This window comes from Danio rerio, chromosome 6 (assembly GCF_049306965.1).
Source record: "Danio rerio strain Tuebingen ecotype United States chromosome 6, GRCz12tu, whole genome shotgun sequence".
Lineage (NCBI taxonomy): Eukaryota > Metazoa > Chordata > Actinopteri > Cypriniformes > Danionidae > Danio > Danio rerio.
In genome coordinates, this window is record NC_133181.1 from 57,201,564 (window position 1) to 57,227,838 (window position 26,275).

A 26,275-nucleotide genomic window follows, 5' to 3' on the forward strand; every position below is an offset into this window, starting at 1 on the left:
TTCAAAGTTTGGACTTTTAAAAAAGCAAGGATTTATTAAATTAAGCAGGCATGGTTGTCAGACATTTCTAACTGTACAAAATGTTTTTGCGTTAAATTAGTTTCATGTTTCACATCAGCTTTCAACAAAGATAATAATTCTAAAGCATCAAATTAGGACAGTAGAATCATTTCTGAAGGATCACGTGACACTGAACTCAAATAATGATGCTGCTAATTCAGCTTTGCATCCCTTGCATAAGCATGATTCTAAGATTATAAGCATATATAATAATGTATACAACTACATCAACATTATTAATGAAAAAAGACAATACTAATATATACAAAAAAACAGATTTTTTTAAATCAGATTCAAAAGTTTTTGTGTATACCCACCTATATACCCAGACACTGATACGAATCAAACCTGGCAGGAAACCTTACTTTAACCACTAAATGACTTGGCCGGAAGAGATCTGTGGGTGTGAATATTTTTTCCTTGGCAGAAAGAAAAAAAACATACCTATATATAAGCCTGTATATTTCCTCTTTGCATAACACAGCAGCTCTTAGGTGAAATATACAGTCTTAATACGACAATGGTGTTTTTTGGAGGATTGATGTACATCTGTTTTGAAGTGCTCATTGCTATCGGCTGTGTTCTGGGCAATGGGTTGGTGATGTGGGCCGTGTGGAGGAGTGGTTCATTAAGTAAGCCCACTTTCTGCTTGATTGTATCTCTGTCAGTGGCTGATCTCCTGGTCGGGGCTGTGGCTGTTCCTCTGGCTCTGATTGTGGATATGCATGTGAAGATGTCTTTCCATGCATGTCTGTTCATCAGCTGTTTTCTCATCGTGCCGCTTCAGGCGTCAGTGCTCACACTTCTGGCCATCGCTGTTGATCGTTGCCTGCGGGTTTGCATCCCATTCAGGTGAGTCGGCCTCAAACTTTAATGTATTTCAAGGTGTTGCATGTTTAAATTAGTGTAATGCAACACAGAATGCATTGGATTATAGGGATTTTGTAATTTGACCTTGCAATTTCAAAGCATTTAAAAACTTTTTTTTTTATTTATTCTGTAAATATGTAATTTTGTATATATAAAAAAATGTATTAAAAATGTTATAATTATTAAAAATGTATAAAAATGTAATTTTATAAATACACATCATAACTATAATTTTAAACCCCCTCAAATAACTGTAAAACACCTTGGGTGTATGGTTATATATAAATCCACATTACCTTATATTACATGAAATTTTTTTCCTTACAAACTGATTTTTATACACTCACCGGCCACTTTATTAGGTACACCTGTCCAACTGCTTGTTAATGCAAATTTCTGATCAGCCAATCACATGACAGCAGCTCAATGCATGTAGACCAGGGGTTTTCAAACTGGGGGCCGCCAGATCGCGCTAGGGGGGCCGCAAAAATTTTTAGATAAGGGGTAATCAATGGGCCCACATGGATGAATTTTGTGTCCCGCATCATTCTGAAGGTTAATATATTTTTATTATAATTTAAGCTCAAAAGTACTGCAAAAATTAAGCTTTATGCTTATGTCATTTAAATGCAGTTGACACTTTCGTGAAACAGGATAAGAAGCGCAGCGGCTTGCCTCTGTGCACAGGGACTTTTATTGAATAAGCGCTTCTGTCCGGCCGCTTCCTGTGATTTTTGGCGCTTGTCTGCCGCACCTGACGGCGTTTACCTTTCACTTACGCTTACCTCTTTTACGCTAAACAACTAAATGAATGCTCAGGTCTATTTACTGACAATATTTCAGTTAAAATACATGATCAATAAGAACATTATCGGAGGCTGAAAGTACTTCTCTGTTTATGGCTTCCGTTCCTAAGTAAGCGATCAGCTGGGTGCTGCGGAGTGCGCGCCTCTCTGCGCAGGCTTCACTCATATAAAACAAATAGCATTTTAAAGACACGGCACAACATTGCACCTCGTCCACAGTGAGACAGGCTTTACACTTTGCATTGTACAAATATCAGACGGTCCTCTTTGCAGCATGGCAAACAAACATATTAAAGATGTAAAGCAAAAAGTGCTGCAATAACAATGAATGGAGCTGTCATCACATCAGCGAGTGCTCAGAGTTTCACTCCTGTTACACTAATGACAGCTGGATGAGCTCTGCAGTGGACCTCTTACATTGGTTCATAAATGGATAATTAAAAAAATTAAATTGTATACACCCTGAGTAAAACCACTATAGCCTATAAAAATGATAATGTATCTGTTTGTGTTGTTATAGAGCTAATTAATTATTAAATATTAAAATGTATTAGTGCTCTGTATTTAATGGAGCTCAACATATCTGATCAAACTTTAATACTCTGAATATAAATGCATTTTTTTCAAGATGTTCCACTTTTTCCCATATTTATTTGTGTAACTAATTTAAATGTAATGTTCAGTATTATTATTAATAGAACACACTGGTATGGACATTTTAAAGTCAGCAAAGCTTCTAAAATTAAGCAAAGTAAAACTTGTGGCTCTTTGAACTTGAATACCCAATTCTAGATCGCATTTAGGAAATTATTTTTTATCAGTGTAAGTCAGGATTGTCGACCTGAGTAAATTATGATGTGCACAAAAAAAGGAATAAAAATAAACAAAACACACTGAACCACTACAGCCTCCATTGTAGTATTGCTAGTTACAACAGTACAGTTAACTGTTAACCATTAACAGGCTGATGACTGACAAAACTCTTTAAAACTTCAAAGCTTTAAATCTTTAGATACATTTAGACTCTCAGCTGTAAGGGTAAATACAGAAGAGTCTAGCTGTGCATAGGCAGAAAAAAAGCATTAAAATGGCATAAAAACTGTGTAAACGTGATGACTCAAACACAGAATATGGCTTGATGGAATCCATTCGCCCTACACAAAGGGGCCCTCAGCTGAAAAAGTTTGAAAACCCCTGATGTAGACGATCTGCTGCAGTTTAAACCAAGCATTAGAATGGGAAAGAAAGGGGATTTAAGTGACTTTGAACTTGGCATGGTGAGTGGCAGTTCTGTGGGCACAAATGCCTTGTTGATGCCAGAGGTCAGAGGAGAATGGCCAGACTGGTTCCAGCCGATAGTGATGTGCGATACCACTGGTTTCCGATCCGATACCAAGTAAAATGAAGGCAAATATCGACGATACCAATACTTTGCCCAAAAAATACTGTTTGGGAAATTAAGTGAAGTTTATTCATAAACTAATTTCGAGAGGATCACGTGCTTATGATTTATCACGGCCAGTCTCGTATTTGCTAATCACTAATCTTCCAATCATATGAGCCCTAAGGCACCATAAATAGCCTCAGTTTTCAGTTCACTTTATCTTCGTTTGGAAGAAACCTCCTCCCCTATTCTCCTCCTTTACCTGTGATTGGGCGGCACGGCGGTCCAGTGGTTAGCACTGCGAACCACACAGCAAGAATACTGCCGGTCCTAGTTCCATAGGACCGGTGGGTGTTTCTGTGGGGAGTTTGTATGTCCTTCCCGTGTCCGCGTGGGTTTTCCCCGGGTTCTCCGGTTTCCTCCCACCATCCAAAGACATTCAACATACATAACAATCAAGCTTGTCTAATTCCTTACGTTCCCTTAGCTACAGCAGCAGGGGAGTTCTGAGATCCACCGAGCTCGGGCTCCCTTCTTGCTCTGCCAACGGGAGGAAGCCCCGGGCTCGAGGAGCCCTTGAGCTCGGGGCTCTCTCCCGGGACAGCATGCCAAATAAGCTTTGTAAATCATCAGCTAAGTGTGAACACTTGAAAGTAACAAGTAGTGTACTTAAAAGTGTCACTTTATACTAAATTCGAGACATATTACAGGTTATTCTTGTTTACTGATGGAGAATTATCATACAAAAGGAGCCAACTAATATATATTTTTGACAGCATCTGAGCATGTATATCTTTAAACGCCTGCCTGAACATCTTAACATAAAACAATAGACATTCACACCTTTTATTTTAGTGACGTTGATCCGGTCCCCTTGAAGATTTTTAACCTTTTTCTTTTGTTTTATCATTGTCACAAAAACCAAAGGCCCCAAAATACAGCCACATCGCCACATTTTCTCCCTCTCTACCTGGATGGTGCCTGCCTGCTGCACCTAAGAACTTTGCAAGTGATGTCTGTCTTGCCCCAGCAGCACCTGTGCCTCTCCTTTCCTCCTCTTCTGACCGCCTAATCATGACGTAGTCATATTCTGTGTTGTGATTTATATGTAATGTAGGTGTTTGATAAGGTTTGTGGTTTTACCTCAGTACCTCAATGTTTTGTTACACTTTTTACAAACAGCATCATTTGAGTTTTTGGAAGTGAAATAGCTCCACACAAAACTTTGCTTGCAGGCACCCATATACAATGACAGCGTGACTGAACAACATGCGCCAGCGGACGGACCTAGCATGCTCTGCAGTTATACAGTGCCATATTACGCACATGACTTGGCAGGCGAAAGAACAAGTAGTTCCGCCTAAGTTGGCTATATTCAGATAAACTAGGATAATTGTTGTTACTTTCCGCTGTATTTCTGTTTCCAATAAGCTACATATTTGCTCCAAATTACTGAAAAATCGATATTTTGATAAGATAATTGATTCTAAAACACACAACGCTGGTATCGGATATACCAGGGGTCGGCAACCCAAAATGTTGAAAGAGCCATATTGGACCAAAAAAAACAAAAAACAAATATGTTTGGAGCCGCAAAAAATGTAAAGCCTTATATAAGCCTTATAATGAAGGAAACACATGCTGTATGTATCTACAGTAGCTATATTAGCCTACTATAAAAATGACTAAGTTGGCTACAAATAAATAATGAGCCTTTATGATTAAATAGTCACTGAAATCAGGTGGTTGGTGTTAATTTCGTTGTCATTTAAACACTTCAGCACAGCCTCTGGTCTTTCAGTGGTATTAAATTGATCATTTCTTCTTGCGGCCCATCAGAGTTCACATACCTGCATAAAAGCGCATTGAATATCGGTCACATCACAGGCAATTGAGTATGCTGGCACTGAATTAATGTCCTTGGTTTGCTGATCGGTGATGTTACCTGCCATTTTAATAGCCCTCTCCTTCACTGTCTTAGCGGAGAGAGGTATATCTTTAATTTTTTGTATTATCTTGGTTTGGTTTTTGAAGTCTGCAAATAGGTGTTCTAATATGTTGAATGACTCCTTCATGTAGTCACCATCTGTGAACGGTTTTCCATGCTTTATTATGTCCCGGTTTGTTTACAACAGCCACCTGCCCGGCATCCCGCCCTGCTGATAGAAACGTGTGTCGCAGGCTATGACGCAAATCTTCGTTGACAGAAATGTTGAAATTAAATATTAATTCTACACACTTTTACAGCATTTGAAAACGTTAAAAAATGTTTGTCCTCCTATAGAAATCATATTAAAACAAAAATATATACTAACCTTCCCCATCTTTTTGAACATTTTTGAAAAAACTTCAGGGAGCCACAAGGGCAGCGCTAAAGAGCCGCATGCGGCTCTAGAGCCGCGGGTTGCTGACCCCTGGGATATACCGATATTTTACTTCCCTGCAATATGGATATTGCAAATACTATTATCGCTAAAAGGTTAAAGTCCCCGTGGACCAGAAATTGCAACCGTTTTTTTCCGTATTTTGAAGCAGTTTTTAGAGAAACAGAATATAAATGAGTAAACAATTGGCGTGGCTTTTTTTTCTACTGCAAACTGATTGAATGCAGTACGGTAGGCATTTCATTCAGAAAAATCAGGAAAAGTGTTTGGAGAGGCTTATTACAACCTAACAGACTCCTCCTGCTCACCATTTCTGTTTGTTGTCGAAACTGACAGCTGACGGGGGGGTGGTTAAGTATGTTAGCCCCGCTTAATACCTCAAACTGACATAATCTGAGAATTAAAATGCACAGGAAGTGCATTTTCAGATTTCAATTAAAGATTACAAGGCAATTATTATTTTTTTAATGACCTGCACAGATGAATTGATCACCACAAAACTAGCAATGTGCGCTAACAAAATCAATATGGCTAATTTTGATTTCATTTGTACTTTTAATTTTATTTAAAGCTCCTAAAGAAATGGTTATCTGTTTTCTTCCCCAGGTATAAGTCTACAGTCACTAAGAAGCGCTCGTGGATCATCGCCGCTGTGTGCTGGATGCTGGCGTTCATGCTGGGATTCTTACCGATGTTTGGATGGTACAATCACGACACACTGGCACAACACAACTCCACATCCATTGACTGTGAATTCGTCGCTGTCATTTCCATCTCATACCTCGTCCACTTTATCTTTGAGGGCTGTTTCCTTCCTCCTCTGGCCGTCATGACTGCTTTGTATTACTACGTATTTTATAAAATCAGGAGGCAGTCGAGGGGAGCACTTGGCGAAACTGGACCCTATACACAAAAAGAGCAAAAACTTGCAAGCTCTCTGGTTTTGGTTTTGGCTCTTTTTGCTGTCTGCTGGCTGCCGTTACACATAATACAGTCTATCATGTTTTATAATCACAGCGTTTATGTACCATCCATTGCTTTGTACTCCGGCATTCTCCTTTCTCATGCTAACTCAGCGGTTAACCCTGTGGTGTATGCTTACAAAGTCCCTAAGATGAAGCGGGAGTACATGAGGATTTGGAGGAGGATTACGGGTCGGGAACAGACGATGGATATAAACATCAGGACTGCTGCTAGTAATACGATCGATAGCCATGATGGACGAGAGCATGTGAAAATCAGCCCGAATGTGGGAGACAGTGACATGAATGGCATTTAGTGTTCATTCTGCTGCTCACATACAACATCAGGGTGTCCACGGGGTCTTAAGAAGTAGTTAATGAATCAATTTAGAATGGTTTAAGACCCCTAAAAAGTCTTAAATGCTATTTTGCGAGGTATTCAATTTTGATATCATTTGTGATTATTTTTGTATGCTAATGTTTGCCTGAATTTAAAGGAAAATAAAATAAAAATAAAATTTCAAATCCATACTATTTCTTTTTAAGCTTTGTTCAATAAATAATTCCCCCAAAAATTAGACGCTTTTAAATATAATGACACTTACAAATTTAAGCAGTTAAAATATTTTGCAATAAATGACATTTTACAGTACATTAAAAAATAAAACTTATTTAAATGTGTAATATTTTAGAATTATTTTATAAATAAATAAAATGTGAGTTTTAACAAAACAAAAAGCAAAAAATAAAATCTGACCCGAGACTGCTTTGAGTTGTCTCACCTTTCAAGCTTTCCTGTCCCTAACTAATAAATTCACTAACTGGTAGCAATTACACTGTTTTGCCAGCAGGGCTCCTCCAAACACCACTGCCAGAGTCTGAGAGTCACTGCAGGATGTCTCTTAACAGAATATGAATAATGTGTAGTTTACTGCATAAATTATGCCCGCAGGCGGCACCATAATAGAATATGAACCTGCAGTCAAGGCTCATATGTTTCTTGGTACTAATAAGAGCCACTTAATGATATGTATGAGCTGTGCAGTAAACAGAAAATAGAAATAGACTGTTTGAAATGTTTTTTTTTTAAAATAATATTTTACACACACACACACACATATTTTTTATTTTTTTGTTTTAAATATTTCCCAAATGATGTTTAACAGAGCAAGGAAATTTTCACAGTATGTCTGATAATATTTTTTCTTCTGGAGAAAGTCTCGGCTTTCGGCTAGAATAAAAGCAGTTTTGAAGTTTTTAAAAACCATTTAAGGGTAAAAAATGATTAGCCTCTTTAAGTTAATTTTATTTTCGATAGTCTACAGAACAAACCACCGTTATACAATAACTTGCCTAATTACCCTGACCTGCCTAGTTAACCTAATCAACCTATAGTTAAGCCTTTAAATGTCACTTTAAGCTGTATAGAAGTTATTTGAAAAATATCTAGTCAAATATTATGTACTGTCATTATGGCAAAGATTAAATAAATCAGTTATTAGAAATGAGTTATTAAAACTATTATGTTTAGAAATGTGTTGAAAATATCTTCTCTTTGTTAAACAGAAATTGGGGAAAAAAATAAATGGGGGCGCTAATAATTCAGGAGGGGCTAATAATTCTGACTTCAACTTTATATTTATATATATATATATACACACATACAAAAAAAGAACAAAATAATATAATAAAAAAATTATAAAATCTAAGATTTATATTTTCTTTATAAATCTACTTAAAGAATCGCCCATAAAAAATGTAATGTTGCTTTATGAGAATGGCAAAAAACATGTTTGCATTGACAAAACATTTAATAAGATTGATTAAAAACATATACAAGTTATATTTACAATATAAATAACATGAGTTGTGCATAATAAAACATAATAGTGATGTGATGAAGCAATGAAAGAAGCTGTTCTTCTTAAACAAATAAACAAATAACTATTAACTGTGACCTGTGATCACAAAACCTGTCTTTCAATGCACGTGTATTTAAGGGACAAATTATAAATTGATATTTTATGCAAAAAATAATTTGAATATAAGTAAAGATAAGACGTTGAAAAACGTATACAATTAGCATTATGCGTGTCTAAGAACCTAATTCCTCAAAATTAAGATTTTTTTATAACATCAAATCTCAGATTTCTGCCTATCATTGTCATAAACCAAACATCAATGGAGAGCTGGATCTCAATTTAAAAAGCTGACACCTATGATTGGTTTTGTGTTCTAGAGTCACTTATAACTCTAAATGAAACATCACATAACAGTTTACGGGTCCTGACTGCTTAAAGATGCTCCAGAATTTCTTTATTTTCATGATTTGTTTTCACTCGTGGTCATTGTGTCTCTCAGGGAAGGCAATAGACTGTATAGTTATCACCTGAATAGGATGTGATCCTTCCCACAAACTATACAACCTACTACCTCACCTTGAAGAAACACACAGGTTCACTGTGGAGGAAAACAATGTCTAGCTCAGAAAGAAGTCAGATATATGTCTTTTATGATTTACTTGAAAAAACGGCTATTTTGCTGGCATGGTGGCTCAGTGGTTAGCACTGTGGTCCCACAGCAAGAAGGTCGCTGGTTCGAGCCTTGGCTGGGTCATTTGGCATTTCTGTGTGGAGTTTGCATGTTCTCCCTGTGTTGGAGTGGGTTTCCTTCGGGTGCTTCGGTTTCCCCCACAGTTTAAACACATCATTTGCTATAGGTGAATTGGGTAAGCTAAATTGTCCGTAGTGTATGTGTGAATGAGAGTGAATGGGTGTTTCCCAGTACTGGGTTGTGGCTGAACAGGCATCGCTGCGTAAAACATATGCCGCAATTGTTGACGGAGAACATGCAAACTCCACACGGAAATGCCAACTGATGCAGCCGAGGCTCGAGCTAGCGACCTTCTTGCTGTGAGGCAGAGTGTAAGATTGAGAAGCGTCACAGGAGAGGTGTCTTCAGCTGGTTAATCTGCATCCCTAAAGAAAGACAGTAGATTGTATAGTTATCTCAAAGGGAGGTTTTATACTCCACAACTATTCAATCTACTACCTCAGCTTAGGGGACAGAAACAAACTTGACAAGGCTTCGGTTTCTCTGGGTCTGCAAAAGGGGTGACAAAGGAGAAAATATCATTTATTATCAATCGTACAAAATGATATGACAATGTTAAGCCTTTATTTGGCTGTCTAGGGTTAGGGTTAGTTTAGTCATATTTAAAAGAGAATGAAAATGTTTGTAGGTTTAATCCACTGAGTATTTGTTTCTGAACCCTTTTGAAGTTAAAACATTGGTATTGTGTTGTCTAAAAATGTATATCACCGGCCACTTTATTAGGTACAGCTGTCCAACTGCTTGTTAAGGCAAATTTCTAATCAGCCAATCACATGGCAGCAACTCAATGCATTTAGGCATGTAGACATGGTCAAGACGATCTGCTGCAGTTTAATCCGAGCATCAGAATGGGGAAGAAAGGTGATTTAAGTGACTTTAAATGTGGCATGGTTGTTGGTGCCAGATGAGCTTGTCTGAGTATTGCGGAAACTGCTGATCTACTGAGATTGTCACGCACAGCCATCTCTAAAGTCTGTAAAGGAGAAAATATTCATTGAGCCAGAGGTCAATGGAGAATGGCCAGACTGGTTCCAGCTGATAGAAAGGCAACAGTAACTCAAATAACCACTCGTTACAACTAAGGTCTGCAGAAAAGCATCTCTGAACACACAACACATCCAAACTTGAGGCGGGTGGGCTACAGCAGCAGAAGACCACACCAGGTGCCACTCAAGAACAGGAAACTGAGGCTACAATTCAAACAGGCTCAACAAAATTGGACTATAGAAGATTGGAGAAACGTTGCCTGGCCTGAGTTTTGATTTCTGCTGTGACATTCAGATAGTCGGGTCAGAATTAGGCATCAAGAACATGAAAGCATGGATCCATCCTGCCTTGTATCAGGGGTTCAGGCTGCTGGTGGTGGTGTAATGGTGTGGGGGATATTTTCTTGGCACACTTTGGGCCCATTAGTGTCAACACCACAGCCTACCTGAGTATTGTTGCTGACCATGTCCATCCCTTTATGACCACAGTGTACCCATCTCCTGAGGGCTACTTTCAGCAGGATGACACACCATGTCATAAAGCGGGAATCGTCTCAGACTGGTTTCTTGAACATGAGAATGTTCTCTGTACTCATATGGCCTCCACAGTCACCAGACTCAATCCAATAGAGCACCTTTGGAATGTGGTGAAACAGGAGATTTGCATCATGGATGAGCAGCCGACAAATCTGCAGCAAGTGTGTGATGCTATCATCTCAATATGGACCAAAATCCAACCTGGGACTAGTAAGGTGTACCCAATAAAGTGGCCGGTGAGTGTATACTTTATTTGAAAAAAGTGTCAACAGACCTTATGAACTAAAACACTATTTTAAAAACAACTATTTTATTTTATTTTTAATGACATGCACTGATGAACTGATCACCACAAAGCAAGCAATGCGAGCGAGCACATAATCAATGTGGTTTAATGATTTCATGTGTACTTTAATCTTGGTGTGAAGCAGTGCTGGGTGTCTGGCAGGCAGGTCACGGGGGCAGCAAAGGGGCGGAGAGATGCCAACGTCTCTTTGCATAAATTAGCATGAGAACCGGAGGAGCTGAAAGACATGCTCAATTCCTCTCTGGTCTAATTAATGGCAGTGATTGAAATGTTTTGGCCTGGCAGATTGCCGAGACGGCAGGGCAGTGTGAGGAAAAAACAGACGGAGAGGCGGACGAAGACTCGCAAACAAAATGCTGGAGCTGAGAAAAGCAAAATAAGCCTAAGCTGTAAGTAATGCACTTTGACAATTATTTTTTCACCATTTTTGCACTCAACTAATGACGTTTGCTGTTTGTTCAAACTACAAATTTTAAATCAGGGTGTCCTTAAATCCTTAAAAAGTCTTAAATTCCATAGTCTTTAAATGTAAGTCTTAAAAAAAGTGAAATGTATTGTATTTGCACACATTTTTGAGTTTGACCTGTGGTACAAAATTAACTCTTTTTGCTGTTTTATTCAATTGTATGGTTGTGTCAGACAGTTTGGAGATCAGACCTTTTCTGTATATATTCTGGTAAATTTTTTTCATCTTTTTTAGGGGCAGTTTTTATAGAAAAAAAAAACACACAAAATATGAAACAATTAATTTATTCGTTTTCTTTTTGGCTTATTCCCTTAATTAATCTGGGGTCGCCACAGCGGTATGAACCGCCAACTTATCCAGTAAGTTTTTTTATGCAGCGGATGCCCTTCCAGCCACAACCCATCTCTGGGAATCATCTACACACACTCATACACACACACACACACACACACACACACACTATGGACAATTTAGCCTACCCTAACTCACCTATACCACGTCTTTGGTGGATTTCCTCCGGGTGCTCCAGTTTCTCCCACAAGTCCAAATACGAGGAGAACATGCAAACTCCACAGAGATTGCCTGCTGACCCAGCCGAGGCTCAAAACAGCGACCTTCTTGCTGTGAGATGACAGCACTACCTACTGCGCTATCCACAGTGTCGCCTATTTTTCTTTTTCTTATTCATTTTGTTCAAGGGTGACGCGGTGGCGCGGTAGGTAGTGCTGTTGCCTCACTGCCAGTCATTTCTGTGTAAAGTTTGCATGTTCTCCCAGTGTTTGCATGGGTTTCCTATGGGTGCTCTGGTTTACCCCACAGTGCAAAAACATGCGCTATGGTGAAGGTGAGGTGAACAAACTAAATTGTTCGTAGTATATGAGTATGAATGAGAGTGTATGGGAGTTTCCCAGTACTGGGTTGCAGCTGGAAGGGCATCTGCTGTGTAAAACATATACTGGATAAGTTGGCAGTTCATTCTGCTGTGGCGACCCCTGATGAATAAAGGAACTAAGCCGAAACACGAATGAATGAATGAATAATAAAAATAATGCATTAAAATTTATGTTGTTTTTAATCATTGATTTATTCAAGACTGTTATAATACTTTTAGTATTATTATTAAGTAATTAAGTTTATTTAAATGAACATTAGTGGCATTATAACAAGCTGCAATTTAAAGAGCTCTTTAAAATGATCTATTAAATATCTTTTTATATATTTTCATTTATTCATTTTCTCGTCGGCTTAGTCCCTTTATTAATCTGTGGTCGCTACAGTGGAATGAACTGCCAACTTATCCTTTTTACGCAGCGGATGCCCTTCCAGCCGCAACCCATCTCTGGGGAGCATCCACACACACATTCAATTCAATTCAATTCATTCACATTCACACACACACTCATACACTACGGACAATTTAGCCAACCCAATTCACCTGTACCGCATGGCTTTGGACTGTGGGGGAAACCGGAGCACCCAGAGGAAACCCACGCGAAGGCAGGGAGAACATGCAAACTCCACACAGAAACGCCAACTGAGCTGAGGTTCGAACCAGCGATCCAGCGACCTTCTTGCTGTGAGGCGACAGCACTACCTACTGCTCCACTGCCTTGCCCCTTTTTATATATTTTACATTTTTATATTTATATATTTTAATTGTATTTGTAAATTTACATATTTTTTATATTCATATGAAAATAATTTATTTTATATTCTTTATTCAGAAAAGTGGCATTATGTAAACAAACTATTTTAAATAGCTACATATTTAAATTGATCAAATTCATCTTGATATTTATATGTATATTTTTTTTTCTTTTTTTTTTATACTTATATGAAAATAATTGATAGTATATATGCTTTATTAAAAAACAGCAACAGTGGCCTTATAGACAAACTAATTTAAAGAGCTAACTAAAGAGCTTTTTATTTATATTTATAGTTATATTTTTATTTTATTTTTTATTATATATATATATATATATATATATATATATATATATATATATATATATATATATATATATATATATATTCTTTATATATATATATATATATATATATATATATATATATATATATATATATATATGGAAATAAAAGATTTTAAATTATTAAAAAAATAAAAATAAATTGGCATTATGTAAACGTAATTTAAAAAACTCAATCTTTAAAATGATCAAATAAATATCTTAAAATGAGTTTTGATAGATATCAGGACTGATGCTGGTAAAGAAATGAGCGTTCATCAATATGATGCATTTTAATGATGTTTTAGAGAAACACTTTTGTCCTCTATGGATGCATGTGTAACTTCTTTTTAATTGACGCACAAGAGTTAAATAAAATGTTTGTTTACAATCATTATTTCTGTCTTTCAGCTCACCACAGTGCATTCTGGGATTGCCTCATCCATAGAGGACGTGTGCTGGCAAAACAAGGTATGAGGCAACATTACTTAAACATGCTGAACACATTCTGGAGTGTGTTTATGATTTATGAAAATGTCGTCTAGGTAGGCGACTCGCTGCGTTCAGTGCATTTCTCTGGGGCTGCTTTCTCTCTGGCTCTGTGGCCTCATTTGACATTTGTTTTGGATCTCGAAAGGCCTATTTGTTATTCCATCACAGTATATGGTCCACGTCTCACTGAAGTCTATGGATCATTACACAAAGTAATGGCTTTGTCAACATGAGGCTCAATCTTCATGTCTTGTGAGAGATAATATATGCAAAGCAAAGGAAAGCAGCTCGACATAGACAGGATTACGTACTGTGAAACCTTTTTTACCTTCACCAGAGAAAATTCTTTTGTTTTACGCAGCGGATGCCCTTCCAGCTGCAACCCATAACTGGGAAACACCCATACACACTAAATCACACACATACACTAAGGACTATTTTGCCTACCCAGTTCACCTGTACTACATGTTTTTGGACTGTGGAGGAAACCGGAGCACCCAGAGTAAGAGCGCAGGGAGAACATGCAAACTCCACACAGAAATGCCAACTGACCCAATCGAGACTCGAACCAGTGACCTTGCCGTGAGGCGAATGTGCTACTCACTGCACTAGCAAACTATACCTCCCTTGCAATCTGTCGGACAGTGCGATGGGTGCGTAGTGCGTCTTTTTGGCTTTGTACCATGTCTTTGACAGTGGTGATATTTTCAACAGGACGGGTAGTGCATGGATGACCACTCCCCGCCACACAGCATACTGATCCAGTGCGGTCAATTTTTGCCAACAAATAATCCAATCCACCTTTTGTCCAATTTTTAGTTGAAAACACTGTAGCACTGTAGCCTTTTAGTTCTCGTTAATCTTTGATCAAACTCTTATCTTCATTCAAAAATGCCAAGTAATCATCGCCAAGGAAAGTAAATAAAAGGATTATTGTAATGCACAGAATGCACTGTGTTATTCCTGTACGACATTTAGTCATTCTTATTCCTGTAGTTCAATAAGCAGTCTTATTTTTGCATGATATATATATATTATTGAAGTCAGAATTATTAGCCCCCTTTGAATTTTTTTCCTTTTTAAAATTTTTCCCTAATGATGTTTAACAGAGCAAGGACATTTTCACAGTATGTCTGATAATATTTTTTCTTCTGGAGAAAGTCTTATTTGTTTTATTTTGGCTAGAATAAAAGCAGTTTTTAATTTTTTATGAACCATTTTACGGTCAAAATTATTTGCCGCTTTAAGCTAATTTTTTTTTCGATACTCTACAGAACAAACCATCATTATACAATAACTTGCCTAATTACCCTAACCTGCCTAGTTAAACTAATTAACCTAGTTAAGCCTTTAAATGTCGCTTTAAGCTGTATAGAAGTGTCTTGAAAAAAGATCTAGTCAAATATTAATTACTGTCATTATGACAAAGATAAAATAAATCAGTTATTAGAAATGAGTTGTTAAAACTATTATGTTTAGAAATGTGCTGAAAAAAATTGTCTCCGTTAAACAGAAATTGGGGGAAAAAACAGGGGCCTAATAATTCAGGGGGGCTAAAAAAACTACAAAATTTCAACCATATTTTATATATTTTTTTGTTGATCTGTCATGTTTATTAAAATGTTATTTATTTATTTTTCTCAACATACTACAGATTTTTAGTGTGTACCAAGTTTTAGACACTGATCCTTTTTATATTTCCCAAATGATGTTTAACAGAGCAAGAACATTTTCACAGTATGTCTGATAATATTTTTTCTTCTGGAGAAAATCTTATTTTTTTATTTCGGCTAGAATAAAAGCTGTTTTTAATTTTTTAAACACCATTTTAGTGTCAAAATTATTAGCCCCTTTAAGCTAAAATGTTTAAATTATCTACAGAACAAACCATCGCTATACAATAACTTGCCTAATTACCCTAACCTGCCTAGTTAACCTAATTAAGCCTTTAAATGTCACTTTAAGCTGTATAGAAGTGTCTTGAAAATATCTAGTCAAATATTATTAACTGTCATTATGAAAAGTATTAGAAATGAGTTATTAAAAGTAATATGTTTAGAAATGTGTTTTTTCTCTCCGTTAAACAAAAATTGGGGAAAAAATAAGAAGGGGGGCTAATAATTCTGACTTCATTATATTAAGGACTTTATAATATTAATCTTAGCCAGGTTTATATATTTCTTTGTTTTTATATATTTTTTCAAACTTTTTTTAACCAGGCTAAAAGAAAGAAAAATAACAATAATAGGAAATGCTATGAAAAATGTCCTTGCTCAGTTAAACATCACTTAAGAAACATTTAAATAAAATACAAATTTAACAGGAGGGCAAATAATTCCAACAGTCTTCATCTGTGTGTGTATATAGTACATCTCTGGTGTAGGTAAAAGGTCAAGTTACAGCTTCTTATATTTTGAGATTAATTTGCTGTTAGTTATAATATATTTGCCTTTGACATATTTTTGATAATATGGCGCTTTCAAGAAAGCAACACGTTCTTGAGCGGAAGTGGTTTCACTTCTCTAACCTCGACCTTGTGGTTAAACGCAGAGGTATTTGTTTTTATTTCACCTCTGCTTACAACATTCCTCCATGATTTTGACATCTCCCTAATGTGTTTTATTTGAGCATGCGATTATCTTTTCCTTCTCAAATACATCTAAAAGTGACTTATGTTCCTAGAAAACAGGTTAAATGCAAGTAAAGTGCTTGCTTTTAATATTTCTGATAATTTCTGTCACAATTAAATGTCAGTAAAGCATTGTGAGATGATAAACTGTTGGTATTTTTAGCACTCTTGCCGGTTAACTGTCAACTAAATGTAATTCAATGCATTGTGACTCTTAAAATGTGTAAATATAGTCCTACCTGCTCATTAAATGTGGGACGACACTTCACTTCCCACGTCTGAATGAGTAAAAATGTCATCTGCACTATTGTCCACATATCCGCCGAGTTCAAACCCACAGTTCTCTACAAATTCCTTTTAACACACTTATCATTTGCAGCAACGCTTGACAATCTGCAGAACTCGGGATGCAAAAATAGCTTTTCTAAACAGGAAGTGCCTGTTGCCTGTTGACCTTGTTTGTGTAAGAGCTTATTGAGGGCTCGATAAGTTCAGCAGTTATCATGTGTATTGCAAACAGACATAGTTTGCAACATTCGCCACTGTGGTAAAAAACACTGAGCTTTTTTAGTGCAGATGAAAGGTCAAACGCAAACCCTTTTTCTTCTACTTTGGCATTAAATGTGTTGACGCTTCTAAATTAGGTCTAACAGTATATAAAGCGCTGAAAGTAGTGCTTAAAGTATCTTATATCTACACTACATCGAACTAGCGGCACCTAATAGAATTAAATAATGATTGTTTTCGAATAGGTTTCTTAATGTTTCATTTGCTTTGACAACTCTTGTTTTATTTAGTTTATCAAGCTGCTATTTGTTTACTTTAAAAATGTCTTGCTGACTTTAGTTAAATCAAATACTTTATTATTTACCCTTTATATATTAAATATACAAAAATTTAATAATACTTTAAATACATTTTCAAAAACTTTTCTAGTCATCTCAACTTGCATAACTAAAGCAAATTTAACTAATTAAAATAAGTTAAAGCAACAAAAATATTTGCTGTCTTGACTTTTTGTCATTACATTATTTACAGGGTAGTTTTAAATTTGTTTGCATTAAATTCATTTTTAAATAGAAATCTACATTTAAGTAATTTATAAATGTTTAAATGGGTTTTCTCTTGGTGCTCCGGTTTCCCCCACCAGTCCAAAGACATGCGCTATAGTTGAATTGGGTATGCTAAATTGTCCGTAGTGTATGTGTGTGAATGAATGTGTATGGATGTTTCCCAGGGATGGGTTGCAGCTAGAAGGGCGTCCGTTGCGTGAAACATATGCTGGATAAGTTGGCGGTTCATTCCGCTGTGGCGACCCCAGATTAATAAAGGCACTAAGCCGAAAAGAAAATGAATGAATGAAAATTAAATTAGTCACAATGAATCACACAGGCAATGAGAGAATGTGTTCACTATTTTAAATGCATCGAAGAAAAGGAAAAGGGGATTATAGTCTCAATGGACAGTGATTTTACTTAAGACAAATAGTACAAAAGAAGCAAACACATTGCTTTAAACTTTCAATAATCTGTATATACAGTACGGCATGTAGAGCTCTGGGATCAGGAAGTTCTCAGATAACATTATCCTGAAATATATATATATATATATATATATATATATATATATATATATATATATATATATATATATATATATATACATATATATATACATATATATATATATATATATATATATATATACATATATATATATATATATATATATATATATATACATATATATATATATATATATATATATATATATATATATATATATACATACATACATATATATATATATATATATATATATATATATATATATATATATATATATATATATATATATATACACATATACATATATATATATATATATATATATATATATATATATATATATATATACATATATATATATATATATATATATATATATATATATATACATATATATATATATATATATATATATTTATGTGTTTCTTAAAGGTAAATGTCGGTGTAGGCTATACATTTATTTGCAGAGCTCCTCTGTTAAAAAAAAGAAAGAGATCTGAAAGAGATCAAGCCAGGTAAAAAATGCATGGTTTTACACAATTCCTTCATGTTGTATAACACACATTGATTAAGTTTTATTTTAATTTAAGTTTAACTTAAGTTACATTTTTTTACACTAAAGTGAATTGAACTTAAAACAACTAAGTTATCCTCCAAAAAGCCTTACGAATTGTGTTGTTTTAACTCATTTTAAATAAGTAGTTTGAACAAGCAGCAAAAGTCATTTTGAATGGATATTAAATATACTAAAATTTGACAGTACTTTAATACTTTAAATACTTACATTTTTTTAGTATTCATCTCAACTTGCATCAATCAAGCTGACTAAAATATTAAGTTAAACTTTGTATAACTTGTACAAATTTAGTTGAAACCTTATTAACTTTTTAACAAAATTATTTGTTGTCTCGACTTTTAGTAGACTAAGTAAGTTTGTAAGTTTGTTTGAATTAAATAAATTCATATAAAAGTTTACATTGTAGTAATTTAGAACTGTTTAAATATCTGTCTGTCTGTCTATCTATAATATATATATATATATATATATATATATATATATATATATATATATATATATATATATATATTTAATAACTAAAACTAAATAACAAAAAATAGCTAACTTGTATGTATGTATGTATGTATGTATATATAAATATATATATATATATATATATATATATATATATATATATATATATATATATATATATATATATATATATATATATATATATATATATAGGCTTAGTCCCTTATTTATCATAGGTCGCCACAGCAGAATAAACTGCCAACTTATTCAGCATATGAGTTATGCAGCAGATGCCCTTCCAGCTGCAACATAACACTGGGAAACACTTATACACTCTTGCATTCACACACACACACATATACACTACGGCCAATTTAACTTATTCGATTCACCTATAATGAATGTGTTTGGGCTGTGGGGGAAACCGAAGCACCTGGAGGAAACCCACGCCAACACGGAAAGAACATGCGAACTCCACACAGAAAAACAGTTTCCCAAAAAACTTAAGAATTATGTGGTTTCAGCTCATTTTAAATAAGTAGCTTTAACAAGCAGCAAAATATAATTTTGAGTGAATTTTAGTAACTAAATAAAACAAAAAAACTACAATGGCGACACCTGACATAAAAAAAGATTTCAAATAATCTTCGAGTACTTGTAATTTAACTTTTTGTTTATTCTATTTCAAGAAACTAATATATTTAGTTTTAACTAAAACTCTTTTTAAGTTTTAGAGTTTATATTAGATATATTAGATATTAATATTATTAGTAATATCTATAATATTAGATATAATATTAGGCTTTTAGTTTAGTAGTAACTTTACTTTTAAATGAACAGTTCTGCATCCAGCATGTGCGAGGAAATAAAGCCATCTGCTTAAAAAAAGAAGCTACTCTAGGCATTTCTCGATCTGTTAGTACTTCACCAGTTAACTTGTTTGTTTCTATATTGTTAGGACGACTGATAAACTTGGCACAGACAAACATTTCGCCCCGCCCACAAACTCGCCCCATTGGACGACAATTTCAACATCCTCAAACTTTTAAACAGCATTATTTTTTCAGTAAAACAAACCTCTGGACAGCATATACTTACGAATTTCACTACGAACTAGCAAAGGACACAAAAAAGCACTCGCTTCGCCTTTAAATGAACAATTCTCATCCAGCATGTGCGAGGAAAAAAAAGCCATGTGCTTAGAAAAGAAACTACTCTAAGCATTACTCGATTTGTTAGTACTTCTCTAATTAACTTGTTTGTTTCAATATTGTTAAGATTACTGATCTGAACCGGTTACAAAAAGACGAGACCTGAGATCACATTAGCAACAAATACCTGCTCTGGTTAATGTCAGGAGCCCGAATGACAGCTGGATGTCCAGAGTTCATCTGCCATCCACAAAAGCTTCTTTTCCTCCACAACATGATGCTGTTTGAGGCGTTATTGCCTCTGAACTGCAGGTGATTTTTAAAATATTTTGTCCCGATAAAGCTTGTGTGACTTTGTTCCTGGTTACCACACCGAAACACACACACACAGAGAGAGAGAGAGAGAAAGGGGGAGAGAAGGAGGGAGCACAAAAATAGCAGGAAGTAGAAGAGGGCAGGCCAGAAAAAAAAAAAATCATCAAGTAACGTGACAAGTTCATCTGAGGATAGTGTGGGAGGGCTGGAGGAAGTGCTTTCATTTTTTTTTTCATCTATCACTCCACCCACCACCTTATTGCTTTTTTTTTTTTCTTCTTGCGCTGTTTTCTCTTTGTGTAGTTTTCAGTGCAGCTTTCTTTTTTGCGGTAGTTTTTATGTGTGCTAGAAGAAAGTGAAAGTCGTTAGATTGACTAAAGATTAAGTGCTTCTGAAGGAAAATTGATGATTTAGTCTAAATAGCAGTAATAATTAACAAGAGTACTTTTTTTTTTAGATCAAGCAAGGATATGTTTTCAATTTTTTTCAATATATATATGTTTATATACATTTTGAAAATGTATAATAGTCACCTATATGTTAATATAATTGTACACTGTAAATAAAATCCTGGTTGCCCCAAATCTTTTAGCTGAATCAAATTAACCTTATGAGTCCATTGAACTTATAACATGTTAAACTGACTTAAAACAGCTTGTGTAACTAATAAAATTAAGTTAGAACTTGATCTTCATCAGTGTCAATGACATAAAAACTCATGCTGTCGAGAATTATTCATCATATTAAACTACATGTCTTAACTTAAAAGCCTGAGACCACATTGGGAATCTGTGTTTCTACTTTTTACTTGGAATTAAATAAGGGTTTTGGGGTAAAAAGAGTTTAATTATCATTTAAACTTCATTTAAATCATTTGATTATATTTATTTAAAGTTTTTGCAGTACACATTGCTATGAAAATTCTCTTCATTTATTATTTACAGTCATGTATATTTGATTAAAATAAAACAATATCCTGTAAAATACTGATGACATTTCCTACAAATTCATGAGTTTTGTCTCTTATTTTGCACACAATAACATACAATACAATTGCATACAATAATATTTGTCATGTTTTCAAACATGTTTATATTGTATTTTTGACAAAACTATAGTAATATTGTACAGATATGGTGAAAAAACTCTCAAATTATTTTTTTTTTTAATGTGAAGTGAATGAAATGCTACTAGATGTTTAGAGATTAAAACTAATTGTATACCATAAAAAATCCTGGTTGACATTAAATTTTTGAGCTGAATCAAATTAACCTTATGAGTCTATTGAACTTATATTATGTTAAACTGACTTAAAACAGCTTGCATAACTTATATTATTAAGTTAGAACAGGTTTAACTTAGTTTGATAAGTTACAATGACATAAAAACGCATGCTGTCATGTCTAATTGATCATAATAAACTGTGTTTAAAAATCAAAAGCCTGAGACCACATTGGGAATCTGTTTTTCTACTTTTTACTTGGAATTAAATGGGGGTTTGGGAGAAAATTTTTTTAATTATCATTTAAACTTCATTTAAATCATTTAATTATATTTATTTAAAGTTTTTGCAGTACACATTGCTATGAAATTATCTTAATTTATGATTTATAGTCATGTATTTGATTAAAATAAAAAAATATCCTGTAAAATGCTGATGACATTTCCTACAAATTCATTAGTTTTGTCACTAATAGTGACAAAACTAATAGTTAGTTTTTTGCATACAATACCATACAAAACAATGCATATAACTGCATACAATAATATTTGTCATGTTTTCAGGCATGTTTATATACCATTGTTTAACCAAATCAATAGTGATATTTTAAAGATTTGGTGGAAAAATGTTTAAATAATGATTTTTATATAAACTTGTGAATGAAATGTTTATATATTAAAACTGCTTGTCACATTTCTTAACTCTATTAAAGCCCCTGGGATAATCCTAAATAAAGATATAAACATCAATTTCTCGCTAAAAAAAAGCTATTTTTTAACATTTAAATGCATTATGAAATTAAGAAACATATATTAATATTAATGTAGTTTTATTTTAAGTTTAGAGTGTTTTCTTTGTTGTCAAATTTTACTCAAACTCTATTAAAGACCCTGGGATAATCCTAGACAAAGATATATACATCAATCTCTCGTTAAATAAAAGCTTTTTTTCATTAAATGCATTATAAAATTAAGAAACATATTTTAATATATTTCGTTATTGCAATTTTTCAAAGTTTAGAGTGTTATCTTTATTTCAATGTATGCATATGTATGTGGCTTTTAATTTGGGTGTGTCATTTGTGCAAAACACAAAAATATGCGCAATAAAAGAACACTCTTCCTAACATCAGTGAATTATTCCAAAAATCTGGAGAAAATTAGAATTAAATAGCATTTGTATTTTTAAATAGAAGCATTTGCACTTTATGCGTGTGAACATTTTATATATCAATATTTAATATTAATATTACTATGCTTTCTATGTGCGTTATAATAATTTGTAAATGTATAATATTCTCTTATATTTGTATGCTTAATGTGAGAGTCTCATTGTTTTGCTGTCGGTCTACTGCATTACATTCTTCCCTGTGGTCATATCTAAGGCTCATTTCCTCCAAACATGTAAGACATGGAGGAAGAATAGATACGTGTGTGGTGCACCACTTAACAGCCAACCAAAAGTAACAAAGAACGATTATGTACGTTTTTTCCATCGGTTTTTGTGAGGTTATTTTTCACAGTTTGTCAGGCGAAGTGCTGGTCTTTGTTTTGAAGGCCTCAGATTTGTATCATAGCATAAACGAGTGTATTTTATGCTTATTGGCTTTTATAAAAATACTGGAAATAGCAAATGGCATTTTTGTATAGCCCCCGAAAACTGAAAACTTTTGTATAGCCTCCGAAAACTGTTTATATAAAGGTATTGTGCGAATAGCGTTTGTAGTTAATCTATAATAAAAAGGAACAGCAGTCCCGCATGGACAAAAAACCAACTAACGGGTTCAAACGACAAACAAAACCATGCAAAATCACTAGCGCACCGTTACTTTTACCTCAAACACATTGAGAGTTCATTTAAAAACGCTTGCTTTTTATGAAAAATATGACCGACTAACGTCCGAACCAACAGAAACGAGACACTTTATAATGGCGGCGACAGAAAAACAACACGTGCTAGAGGAAGATGAGGATGAGGAGAAGCGAAAGTCGACGTTATTGCAGCACAAAGTTAAAATGCAAGGTGAAATGCATTTGAACAGAAATGAAATGCTGAAGTACCTGAACGAGAGCTTGTTTCACAGGACGCCGTTGAAGACTCCGGATGGGGTAAAGTGTTACTGTACGACGACCGAAAAATATATTTATAAAAAAAAACCCAGCTGAGAGGAAGAAAGAAGGGGAGAGAGCATTTCCACGTCGCTCGAAGACAAGGGGAAAAGCAGAAAGAGAGGTGTGCGAACGAACAGCCTGTCTCACAGGAGCCCCTGCCAACGCTCAGCAGATTCAGCTTTGCCCTCCTATTCGCCTGCCCACTTCAGCCACGCTGCCAAAAGAGCCAAAACCAGCAAGAGAAAGAAGGAGAGCGAGGTCACAACGGCATGAGAGAGCAAAAGAAAACAATGACGACTTTTTCCACACCTTTCACTCTTTATCTGATGTTGTTGTTGTTGGTTAGCAGTCAGTGCTGCGTGTTTAATACCTCAATGGGAGTTGGCATGAAATGCTAAACACAGTCACCTGGCTCAGGCCTAAAGGCGGGGAGTGGAACTCAAACACCAAGTGAAAAAATTTCAACCCTTCCCTCGGGTTGTGACAGTATCAGGTATATGTACTTACTCGGTTTAATCACTTTGAAGATCTGACATATTCCCTGAGATTAAGAGTTAAGGCGCCCAAAAGAAGTCTTTTGTCAGCATTTGGCAACCGTCCCAGGTACTACAAGCCTTCAATTCCTGTTTTACAAAAGTCATCGCAGCATCTTTAGCTGTCCTGTCATTGCCTGCATTTTTAATACTTTGATATTCCTCCAAATGAAATTCGTGGACGTCAGCTATTTTGCAGTGTGAATGTTCAAAGGGAGTCAAAAGTTGCCAGCTTTCCAGCTGCAAACAAATCAAGCCTATTTTTGGGGAAAGAGTCCTCTATGCCGAGTCCCTGCTGGGTGAAGCGAGAGCACAGAGTGAGAAAGTTAAACCCGAGGACAAAGAGAGCAAGAGTGCGACTTGTCACAGCGACTTGTGGCAAAACTTTGTGGCAATCCTTCGCTATATCCTGCTCAGCTGCAGAAAAAGAGCACGTCCCAGTCAGACCGCCAACAAAATAATCCAGTGTCACCCTGCCAAAAAGTGTGCCGCCCCTTTCCTGAGGGAGCAGAGATGGTGACGGAAAGAGTTGCAATCGTCGTCTTCTCCTTTCAGGCATTGTCATGGGCAGCACAGTGTGTGACGTCAGCGCCCCCTCTATCGTCCTTTTGTTATTCGTCCAGTTGGTACTATCCTCATGTCGCATTTTCTCCCACTTTTGCTCTCTCTTGAGTGTAAGAGTTTTCTATTCCTTGCCGTCTAACTGGGAGAGAGAGAAAGCGAGAGCGGCACGGATATAAATAAAGCACAAGAGCTCAAGTGAATAGAGACAGAAAAGCTGCCCTTACAAATCTCTCAGTCTGTCTTCCTGCCTTCCGACCCGAGCGCTTGTAAAACTTTCAGCTGTGGCGTCCGGGGCCGGCCTCCGTTGGCAGCGGTTCAAGAAGAGCGCTGGCTGTGTCTAAAGCTTTTGGAGGAAGAGCAGATCACATGGAGAGAGGGAGAGAAAGGGGGTCGGCTGGTACCCATGAGGAGGCTGCCCGTGCGGACAGTAGGTCAGGATGAGGGGGGCAGGAAAGGTGGCTCATGTGCCAACGGCAGCTGCTCGGGGAGTTCAGACAGGGAGCATGAACTAGAGAGGAAAGAGGACGCTCTACATCCCAAAGCTTATGATTGTGGTGATGCTCACTTTCCTGCAGCTTATTCCCTGATTAATCAGGAGTTGCCACAGCAGAATGAACAGGCATATGCTTTACCTGCGGATGCCCTTTCAGGTGCAACTCGTGAACCCTCCGTGCTGGGAAACAATCACACACTCTACCATTCACACACTACAGCTAATTTGGTTTATCCAGTTCACCTATACTGCATGTCTCTGGATTGTAGGGGAAACTGAGGCACCTGGAGGAAACATGTAGATATGGGAGAACATGCCAACTCCACGCAGACCTCATGGTCTGGCCGGGACTCGAACCAACAACCTTGTTGCTTTGTGGCAATCATGCCAAACATTTAGCCAATGTGCCTCTCCGATGATGCTCAATTGCAAGTGGTAGATTGTGGCATAATAAAAGCTCTGCTGCTTTTGTGCCGTGTCACATTCTTCTCTCATCGGCAGAACCACTTTGACGGCTTTCAGTCTTGCTCTACTTCTTACTATCATGATAAGTGTTGAGCTCATTTCCCTACATGATTTCTGCAAGAGTCCCCTAGGATGTAATGAAAACCACAACACCCATAGCGTCGCCATTGCATCATCAAAATACACCTTTGTTTGTTGTGAATACATGCCCCCTAGTGGTGAAAATTATATTCTGTGCCTTTAATGCCACATTCATGAATAAAAGTTTTAACTAATTTGTTTTTAAAGCATTTTACTGACCTAAAGGGAACACTCCATGTTTTATTTTACAACTCTCGCACATCATTACTTTGC

General features: G+C 35.7%; 1 protein-coding gene, 2 long non-coding RNA genes and 1 other non-coding gene across 8 annotated transcripts in view; 2 read left to right on the plus strand and 2 right to left on the minus strand.

The window, feature by feature from the left end:
• The window catches only part of adora3a.1 (adenosine A3 receptor a.1), an 80,706-nt gene extending 73,711 nt beyond the window's left edge, over positions 1–6,995 (plus strand). For all 3 annotated transcript variants that reach the window (XM_073954761.1, XM_073954760.1, XM_005166151.6), the window contains 2 exons: positions 729–912; positions 6,111–6,995. In XM_073954761.1, coding sequence (XP_073810862.1) covers positions 782–912; positions 6,111–6,783 — 804 coding nt within the window. In that variant the 5' untranslated portion in view covers positions 729–781 and the 3' untranslated portion in view covers positions 6,784–6,995. The remainder of the gene's footprint in view (positions 1–728; positions 913–6,110) is intronic.
• Positions 1–22,075, minus strand: LOC137496029 (uncharacterized). 2 transcript variants are annotated; one of them, XR_011016103.2, is made up of 3 exons: positions 20,406–20,613; positions 9,518–9,568; positions 9,373–9,444 (listed from the first exon to the last, which is right to left on the minus strand). It is a non-coding gene; the product is annotated as an uncharacterized lncRNA (long non-coding RNA). The 2 variants fall into 2 exon arrangements; XR_012408294.1 differs by lacking the exons at positions 9,373–9,444; positions 9,518–9,568 and adding an exon at positions 1–889 and having other exon boundaries at positions 20,406–22,075.
• Positions 8,803–8,931, minus strand: mirlet7a-6 (microRNA let7a-6). Its single transcript, NR_029981.1, has one exon. It is a non-coding gene; the product is annotated as a microRNA let7a-6 (primary transcript).
• Positions 11,195–26,223, plus strand: LOC141386384 (uncharacterized). Of its 2 annotated transcripts, none has more exons than XR_012408297.1 (3): positions 11,195–11,298; positions 13,757–13,816; positions 23,839–26,223. It is a non-coding gene; the product is annotated as an uncharacterized lncRNA (long non-coding RNA). The 2 variants fall into 2 exon arrangements; XR_012408296.1 differs by lacking the exon at positions 23,839–26,223 and adding an exon at positions 20,346–21,535.
• The last annotated feature ends 52 nt before the right edge of the window (positions 26,224–26,275 follow it).